This window comes from Rhagoletis pomonella, unplaced genomic scaffold (genome assembly GCF_013731165.1).
Source record: "Rhagoletis pomonella isolate Grant_MI unplaced genomic scaffold, Rhpom_1.0 Rhpom_scaffold_00001, whole genome shotgun sequence".
Taxonomy (NCBI): Eukaryota; Metazoa; Arthropoda; class Insecta; order Diptera; family Tephritidae; genus Rhagoletis; species Rhagoletis pomonella.
The window spans coordinates 14,168,989-14,179,251 of record NW_023458555.1 but is presented as its reverse complement, the minus strand read 5'-3'; the positions used below and the strand labels follow the sequence as shown (position 1 = coordinate 14,179,251).

Here is a 10,263-nt window from a genome sequence, read left to right as displayed (position 1 = left end):
TTTTTAAAGAATTTAAATCTAAAAACTAAAAGAAAGTTATAAAAAAAGAAAAAACAAATAAATAAAAAAAAGAAAAAATAAATAAATAAAGGAAAAATAGATGTATAAAATGTAAAACAAGTAATATTACAATCTGAAAACTAAAAGCAGAAAAATTCGCTACCCGAGGTTTGCGCCTGTAGGTACAGCGCACAGTGATTCAAACCCGGAATTTAATGTTCATCATTCACTTGTTTAATGAAAAAATAAAATTTTTAGATATAGATGAAATTTTTATATAAATTAAAAAAAAAACATAACTTTGGTGAATTTTTTTTTTATAACATTTCGATTTTTCTTGCGAATTTTTTTCGTTTTAGGAGAAACCTACAATTATTTTCAACTAGTTTCATTAACTGGAACAGGAGAAACGATTTTCTTCAAAATGGCTACATTTTCTGCACTTTGCAATAAAAAATTTAATACAAACAAATAAATTTAAAAAATTCAATTATTTTACAGAGCACTTACAACTGCCTTAGCCATAATTGCGCTGTAAATTTGTCTCCAATTGAATTAGATTTATGTTCTGAGTCAAGTTTTCTAAAGTGAACCACCCCAAAAAATCCAACATTCCAATTATCCAATCTCTGTTAAGCAAATGCCAAACTTTACATTAGGGAATATTACTAATGAAGGAGCATTTGCTTGGTTTTTGGATGACCTACTTGGGTAAACTGGAGACTACGCGTTTGATCTTCATTTGTATGAGGATTTCTTCGTCTCCTAATAATTTGTTTACAATGAATTAAAGCCTCCACATTTATGTATAAATTTGCTTAAGCATAGTTTTTGTCTTCAGAAGCCGATAGTAAAATTTAGTGAGCTATTTTTGGATTGAATATTCAAACTCCTTAAACTCCCAACCATAATGGGCCTTTCTGACACTTATTTTAAAGAAGTGCCATTTAAGTTCATGAAAAATGGCAGTGAGGGTTAAAATCATCTACAATAATGTTAAGCATGAAAATTTGCTAGTGGTTAAAAGAGGAAAAAGAAAAAAGCTTTCAAATAAATGCGAGTTCGTTACAGTTATTTATCGAAATAATTTTCGGAAAGTGTTAACCGTTTACCTCCACCCTTCATGGGTGTTTATATTTTTCACAATCCATGAAAGGGTAACGATAAACTCTGGTCAGCAGTTGCTACTTTGGACTCGCAAGGCAAATGAAAAGCAGAGCGCTCTTTCGACGAACTTAACACACTCTTTACAAATCTATTATAATGCCCATTCTTTCACATGGTGCAGAAATATGCGCATTGCCAAGCAAAGATAACACTGGTCGACGGCCAAAATTTACCAGAGACGCCGTTATGAAATTCGTATGTAAAATCACCCCCTGATTCCGAAAATCCAGGTTATTTTTAATTTTATGGTACCGTTTTTGAGATATTTGCAATTTACCGTTTTTGCAAAAAAAAAAAAAATTGGGTCCACTTAATCATATATATCTCAAGAACGAATTAAGCAATTCCAAAACGGTTTGAAGCTTTTAAAAGGTAGTAAAATTTTCTATAAGCTGTGCATACAACACTTTTTGCTAGGCCCTGTAGATTCAAAGATAACGAACAATCATTACCGATTTTTTCAATTTTTTTTGTAAAAATATAAAAAAAATTGTACTTTGTACCTTTTATTTTTTTGCAGATTTTTTTTTTTCTCCCTAAGCTCTATTATATTACAAAAAAAATAAGGTGTCATCGAAAAAAATCGATGCAAAACTACGTAAGTTATAAGCGATCAAATAAAAATACCCAGGTTGCGCAATTTCAACGTATACCTCAAAACGTATGTATGGTATAAAGAAGAGTGAAATATCTAGCTATGCTCTGTTTCTATTGAGTTAAAAGTTCAATTTATGAATGAAATTACCCATATTTTTAACTTTTTTTTTAAATTTATTTATGTTTACACTATATTCTAACAATCTTTATCTTAATTTGATTTTACTATGTTGTCGAAATAATTATGTGTTCTACTTTGACGCTTATTCAGTTTAGGATCGGTTTCTCTTATGAGAAACCAGCAGTAATCACCCATCATTGCGACGTCCCAGAATTCTTGATATCGATTCTCAATTAATTTCATTTGCGGATGAAACCTTTCGCCATGTTCATCACTTTCGTCGCCAAGATTTGCCGGAAAAAAGCTCAAATGTGAGTGGAGAAAGTGAATTTTTAAAGACATATTTACGCCCATTTTCGCATAATTATTGATTAGGTCGTTCACTATCTGCTCGTAGTAAGGGCTTTTGTGTCTACCGAGAAAAGAAGCAACGACCTTTTCAAAGGATTCCCACGCTGCTGCCTCAACTGATGAGAGTAGTCCTTTGAATTGATTATTGTTGATCAACTTTCTTATTTGTGGTCCAACAAAAATACCTTCCTTTATCTTGGCTTGAGAAATATCTGGAAAAACTGTTTTCAAATAGTCGAATGCTTCGCCTTCTTTGTCCAAAGCCTTAACAAAGTTTTTAATGAGACCGAGCTTGATGTGTAAGGGTGGAAGTATGATTTTCTCTTTCTTGATAAGAGGGGTGTATTTGATGTTATCCACACCAACGGTAAACTCGACTCTTTCTGGCCAATCCTTTCTGACGTAGTGGTCCTTACGAGCTCGGCTATCCCACTTGCAGAGGAAGCAGCAGTGCTTGGTGTAGCCACTTTGTAGACCGCATAGCATTGCAACGACTTTGAGATCAGAACATATTTTCCAATCATGCTCTTCATATTTGATAAATTTGAGTATTTTTTGCATTTCCTCGTAGGTTTCCTTTGTATTTACTGCATGTGCAATCGGGATAGAAGGCTTTTTGTTACCAATATGCAATAATACAGCCTTCAAACTCAGTTTATTGCCGTCTATGAACAATCGCCACTCTTTTGAATCATATGTTTGACCAAACTCTTTGAATAAACCAGGGATGTCGTTGCAGTAGCATATACTGTCTTTCTTGGTATAGTGTTTGGAAAATGGTTCGTGACGAGTTCTACTATATGTCACCTTAACATCGGATGACACAAATTTAAATTGTTGCATACGAGAAGTGTGGATCTCGGCCTTTTCCTTGGATAGTTCCAAATCTCTTATCCAATCATTAAGTTGTGCTTGTGACAGAACGTTTCTTTCGTTTTCCATGCGAAATTCAGTACAACTTGATCCCCCGCACTCAGATGTTACTGTTGACAATGGAACTGGATCCGCAACTGCCGTTGAATGTAGTACTGGTAATGTCACTGTAGGTACGCTAGCATAGGTTACTCCTCTTGATCTTCCAACGCCAAGTACTTTTGTTTGACAAATATAACACTCTATTGAATGGCAAGTAGGTTCTCTCCATATCATTGGTGTATCAAATTTTGTTTGTTGTCCTGATTCCCACTGAATCAATTCTACTCGACACGATGTACACAAAGTGTTCGGTGTCCATGGTTTTTCAGCATTTTTAGGCTCAATTCCATAATAAAGTTTTGATATGATCTGAGAACACTCGTCGTCGCCTTATGATAGTATATTGGCCACACATGAAACAGAACATATCTGGATCCTTATTACACTCAAATTCTCGCGTCCTTTTACTCATTTTATTTTTTTTAATAAATCACGGTTTTGAAATTAGACTTATGAACTGAACTATCTCCGGCGAGCCTTGAAGATGTTATGAGGTTTCAAAGCGCATTAACTCATATTTATACTCGGAACAAGAATAAAATTGAAAAAATCAAATCTTACCTAGACAGAAAGGTTCGTTTTTATAACAAGCCGGGAAAAGAAAATACTACCTGTTTTAGATGTAGGCTTTAGAAATTTTCTGTGTCTTATAATTTTGAAAATCTACCTGCATACTTACCCATAACTGACGGAAATACATGTTTATAACTACATGCCTACAGCAGGTTTCGAACCCAACCACTCTTCCTTTCGATGCAACCACTCTACCTACTATAATACAATTCGAGTATTAAAAGTACTATTTGATTTATTTAAAGAAAAAGTGTTATCATTGTTATGGTGTTATTCGTTTATCCGGATAATATCTCACTTGCACTTTATACCTTTAATATATGTATGTATGTATAGGTACATACATTGAAGTTGCGCAACCTGGGTATTTTTATTTGATCGCTTATAACTTACGTAGTTTTGCATCGATTTTCTTCGATGATAGCTTATTTTTTTTTTGTAATACAACAGAGCTTAGGGAGAAAAAAAAAATCTGCAAAAAAATAAAAGGTTTTCGAGATCCTTCCCCGCAAAGTACAATTTTTTTTATATTTTTACAAAAAAAATTGAAAAAATCGGTAATGATTGTTCGTTATCTTTGAATCTACAGGGCCTAGCAAAAAGTGTTGTATGCACAGTTTATAGAAAATTTTATTACCTTTTAAAAGCTTCAAACCGTTTTGGAATTGCTTAATTCGTTCTTGAGATATATATGATTAAGTGGACCCAATTTTTTTTTTTTTTTGCAAAAACGGTAAATTGCAAATATCTCAAAAACGGTACCATAGAATTAAAAATAACCTTGATTTTCGGAATCAGGGGGTGATTTTACATAAGAATTTCATAACGGCGTTTCTGGTAAAGAGAAAAAGTTGAAATTTGTGGTCCAGTGTAATCGGTTGTAGTGCCAATCAAGAAAAAGAAATTATTTATAAAATTTTATAAAAATTGTTCCATGCGAAACAGCTGATATATTCTCAAGTTGATTGAAAAGAAAAAAGTGATGTCCACAAATATAAAAACAGGGCATTGTGCCACATTCAGTTAGCAAATAGAGGGAAATATGATCCGGCGGCGAACCGGGTTTTAAACAACTATTAAACGAAAAAACAGAGCTAAATTAAATATAATACTAAAGTAAAATGTGAAATTAAAAATAGTAAAACAAATAAACATATGAACAGTCAGAAGCGAAGTATATATTTACATATATACCTAATGGTACAGTTACACAGCCTGTCACCGACGGGCAATACGTAGATATGTGGTCAAACAAATTCGGCATACTTCCATAAAAAATTAAGGGGAAAATGTTTAACACCATTCACTACATGTGGCACGCATGTGGCACCTGTGAATCGAACGATTATAGGCGCTGCCCATAAACTAATTTTGGCGCAAAGTGACACTTTTAAAAGTACTTAGTGCTTTACATTTATTTATGTATTTCTTTTGTTATTGTGATTGCTTTTGTTATAAACCTACTTGTCGCCACAACAAACACCATAAATAGGGCGAGCGGACTTCCTATACAGTTAAGTGACATAAGTATGTACATACATATAACAAATTAAAAAAAAGAGCGAAAAAAACTATAGCTGCAAAAGAAAAGAAGCGTAACATCAGCAATAAGATTTGAAAAGTAATTAATGCTCTGCAAAATCTGCTCCACAGACACAATTCCAAACAACGTTGCCGTTTTGATACAATTGTAACATTTTTAATACTTTTTTTGTTCACAAATGCACCATTTTGATACGTTTGACTGGAAGAAATGAATGTTGGAAAACTATGAATAATATTACTAGTTTAAAGGCAAATAATTTTTTTCTTGTTATATAAAGTCTTAAAATTTTATATATAAATATTTATAAGTTCAATTTGGTAACTCCTATAAGGGAAATACAACCCGGCAATGATTTTGTGTGGTTTAGGGGCCCTATATGGTTTTTTTCGATATGGAAATAAGCATACAGATTCTCTGTTTTTGTTAAAACAAGTAATAGAATTTTAATTTTTTATTTATCATTTGTTCGCAAATAAAAGTTTAGCAAATACCAGTTTTGTTTGCTTTTGATACTTTTTCTGCTTGGCAACTGATACTTTTTTTTCAAGCTCGCGGCAACGCTGATCAGCGAATCAACAAATGATGGGCAACAATTACGAAACGCGCATCAGTTTTGGTCAAATCATTTGACTCAAATGGCGTGTAGATGGAATCGAAGCAGCAGCAACAGCAACTTAATAGCTGAAATACAATGCCGGCGAACGGCGTAGGTACACACCACAGCGAGATTCGCGCTGTCAAAACCCGCAAGCATATAGCGCTGGTTATACTTGCATTGTACACATATCGAATCCGTTTAATGGAATTTACATACAAGCGATTATCCGATGCAGCGCATGACGTGACATGACATCGAATCATTACTCTGTTCCAGTACCCATTAGATTTACAGGAATTACTGAAAAGTCGTTCTTATACAAACATTGGGACATATTGATAGTCGAAACCCAGTCGATTATAAAGTCAGTTGCCGCCATTTCATTAAAAATTATGACAAAAAGCAGCAACTAACTTTAGTGTCGACTTCATTTAGGCTATGAATATGCATTCTTCAGTTATGTCTTCCTAACTAAAACCTGGAGTACTGGCACAGACTGATTCTGGATTCTATGCCGAGAATAATTACATGCGCTGCTTCTCTATGCCCTGCACTTGCAATGTAAGTATAACCAGCTCTTATGAAATCGAACACAGCCAAAGCGAAATGCGAAGTTGGCTCGGCGGCGTTTCGTGGAGATAGATTTATTTCTATCGCCCCGCTGAGCGATGACAGCTGTACGTGTCAAAGTTGGCGGTATTTTTTTTTTTTTGCTTTCAAAGTTTTAGAAGAAAACAACATAAACACCAATAATTTTGTTGTTGTTTGAAAAATATAGTTGTGAAATGTGTGTGTGCTTGAAATAAAATAATTTATAATAACCTCTCTTGGTTTTACGTTTATTTTTGTTCTCGTTTCCTCATTTCTAAATATGGTTTAGTTTTTCCTAAATATGGTCACACAAATTATAAAGCCGACCATATGGTATCAGCTGTTTCCGCTAGCGCTCTAATTCTGTTTAAGTGAGTGAAATAGCTGGACGAACGGTGAACAACAGCATCGCCCAATTCCGTGAAGTTTGCCGTTCGCCGGTATTGTATTTAAAGCATAATGTGGAAAAATAAAAAATAATCGCTAGAAAAACGTAAATGATCCAGTCGCTTAAAAAAATATTTCCAACAAGAAAGTGTGACAAATTATAGGAAAAATTACGAGTGGCAAATACCGCTTTTAGTCGACACATTTTTTGAATTTGAAGATTTAACGATCGTAAACGATTTTTCTACTTAAATCGGTAGGTGGAATTGTTATAGACAGAGTTAAGGCAAAAAGTCATATCTACGGCTCTCAAGAAGGCGAGATGAGCATAGAATTTTGGTTACCTACGCATTTCATAACCTAGCATGATAACATCTTTTGGGCGACTTAAACATTAGACTTCGCTGTACGACCACAATGGGATTCAGTAAGTCATTTCTTCAGGATATCTCTTGTTTCTACCATATTCGAACATTTACATATCTTATTTTATCTTTACAGGCCACTGTGAAGTCGAAGCCAACGAGGTCGCCGACGATTTGGAACGAGAAACAACTATAGCGGAACACTTTCTAAATTTACTTTTTCATCGCGCACCAAGGCGGCTATAGGATTTATTAGACAAACCGAATATTTCAGGTATTCAGTGAAGCCATTCTAAAGGCTTACCGTAGACGAGCTACTTCGAAGGTAGTCGAATTAAAAAACTGTTATCGTTTACTTGTTTTAAGTAGCATTTAAAACATTTTTATTATGATTCATTTCAAATAGACATAGCTCCAAGGAAATTATATGCATATGTGATTCAGATCAGATTAAATCACTATCCGACAGTTACTGGCCCATATGCGCACTATCCACTTGTGCTTCGTCTGCGCACGACACGTCGTCTAATGATTCTTCTTCTTACATTACATGCGCCAGTTTTTATAAAACGTAAGCCAACTTTGGCTAATGGGAGAGAAAAAAATATTATTGAAAAAAAAAGCTTTTGTAGCCTTATGAATCTACGCATTGTCTATCACTTACATAGGGTACCCTTTTTGCGGGCACAACGCCTATTCGCCCTCCAGGTACAACGATTTAGGAAGGTAATACGTCTTCCCTTGTACGTTGCACAAACTGGATTATAGGTGCTGGAACAGTTGATGGTACATTTTGTAGTCGTTGCAGCTGTAGTAGTAGTAGTAGTTGTAGTAGTGGTTGTTGTGCTATTAGACGTCGACGTCTGTTGGTAGGACACTGCTACTAAGGACAAAAATGACAACAGCACTAAAAGACGCATGCTGCTTCTTGTTTTTTGATTAAAACCTTCTTGAAAATTAAATTGTGGAACAGTTAGCACATATTCTAAAGTACAGTTTAAGATTAACTACGCTGAATTCGCGAAATTTTCCTATTTTTATACTTGCATCTTTAGTTTACTTAAACTCTTTAAATTATTTGCAAAATATTTGGCAATTTATTTGTTTTCGTTATATGTATATGTAAATATCGAGATACACACGTTTCAGGCTTATGGAAAAATAGCATTTATTCAACTGGGTTTATTGTCAATTGCAAGAAATAACACTATGTCACAAAATACAATAAGATTGCAAATTAATTTTTCCAGGGTCTAATATATAATATCCAGCAGAACAGTTGAAACTTCCGGTAGACCCTCGAGAGCTGGACTTTTGACCAAACCACTCTTTCTTTCATTTTTGAGGCATAAACTAGTAGCTTTCACATCCGAAAAGTGAGTTGTATAAGAAAAGAAATCAATTCGTTGCTTACGATGAATGGGCCGAAAAAATTTCAATTTAATCCCAAGCGATTGCGAACATTCAGCGATTTCGGCACCCTGTAAAAACATCTACATCTTTTTTATAACTTCCTTATTTGGTGTCCGGTTTCTATAATTGAAGCACCGTTGTAAGGGAAGTTTTTGTGATACGGTCTAATGCATATAAATTGTTCATAAAAAGTTTAAAGTGTCTGAGTAATGGCACAAAATATCTTGAAATGTTGAAATTTTTTATAAATTTTTCATTTATAATCAGATTTTAAATTCTTATTTTGTTTAGTAGTGTATTAAAAACAGCTTTATGGATTTGAATGAAATTGGGGACAAAATATAATATAACCAATTTGTTTTCAATGAAGTAACACATGCGATTTTTTTTAAGGAGTGGGGTGGCAACTGAGGTAGAACTGTATTGACGTAGAGACCATACATCCGATTGTGCAAAGACGCGTACCTACATATGTACCTGTTCGTTCCGTCGAGAAAAAGGTTAGTAGCTACATTTTAAAGGGGGTTGCCACCTGTTTAAAAAGTTTAATTTAAAATATTCAATAAGTTAAATTAATTATTCCAATATGGATATCAATCGAAATGGCTTGGAAAAAGCTTCGTTGCAAAACTACAAGTAGTTGGGCTGCAAGCTGCGAAAAAGTCAATTCAAATTGAATAAGGAGACTAGGTAATTGAAATATGTTCCACAATATGGGAGTCAGTAGCCGCTTATGGTAAAATAAAAGGGGATAAGTGTCTACAAGTGGGCGTGGCACAAAGGTTAACGAAAGCTTTGCTTCGAAAATATTTCGAAAAGGGTTGCCAGAGGGTTTTAAGTCAAAATCAATTAAATCGATAAGCTTAATAAAATGTTACAAAGCAGTTGTAAATTTAAGAAGGTTTTATTCGAAAATATTTGTAAAGAGCGTTGTCATCTATTTAACTTTAAAATATTGGTGCCATTTGAAATAGGTCCAAGGAAATGTTGTGCAGAAAATATTTTTTAGAGGGTTTCCTAATTATATAATATAGTTATAAAGTTCAAATTCAATTAAATTGATAAGTTAATAAATAGGTACAAATCGCTTATAAATAATTTACGTATTTATATTGAAAAATCTTACGACATTTAAGGTGTCTTGTGAGTCCCCTAAATATATATATATATATAGGTTTTTCTAAAGCAAGCGCAAAAACATGTGATGACAGAAAAAGACACCCCTTAAAACAAAGAATATTTATAGCATAGTACCACGATCAACTAGCAAACAAAGAACACACTTTTCAAACAAATTAGAAAAAAAATAGACAAAATTAAATAAAGTTAAAAGTTAAATTGAAACTAAGATAAATAATAATGAACGTATGAAAAGCCAGAAGCGGAAGCAATATTTATGTACATACACTGTCCCAAAACTAATTTTGGCGCTAAGTGACGCTTTTAAAAGAATTCTTTACTTTACATTTAGATGTGTAAATATGTATGTACATGTACATATACGCCATATACCACATATGAGTAGTCCACTAGCAAACAGCGTTATGTGATTTTATGATAGTAAATATAAAAATAAATG

General features: G+C 33.6%; 2 protein-coding genes across 3 annotated transcripts in view; one reads left to right on the top strand and one right to left on the bottom strand.

Moving 5' to 3' along the window:
• Positions 1-10,263, top strand: part of LOC118739519 (rho GTPase-activating protein 92B) — a 73,100-nt gene that overhangs the window by 29,057 nt on the left and 33,780 nt on the right. The window lies entirely within an intron of this gene.
• LOC118739549 lies at positions 7,740-8,319 on the bottom strand. The gene is made up of 2 exons (XM_036470937.1): positions 7,936-8,319; positions 7,740-7,857 (listed from the first exon to the last, which is right to left on the bottom strand). The coding sequence occupies exons 1-2, from the start codon at positions 8,189-8,191 to the stop codon at positions 7,760-7,762; spliced, it is 354 nt and encodes a 117-aa protein (XP_036326830.1). The 5' UTR covers positions 8,192-8,319; the 3' UTR covers positions 7,740-7,759.

What these genes read in the sequence shown, in the direction of transcription:
- LOC118739549 (XM_036470937.1), bottom strand. Translation starts at nt 8,191, where the DNA reads ATGCGTCTTTTAGTGCTGTTGTCATTTTTGTCCTTAGTAGCAGTGTCC. An exon ending in CCGCAAAAAGGGTACCCTAT is followed by an intron (nt 7,858 to 7,935) that starts GTAAGTGATAGA and finishes CTCTCCCATTAG; the next exon opens with CCAAAGTTGGCTTACGTTTT.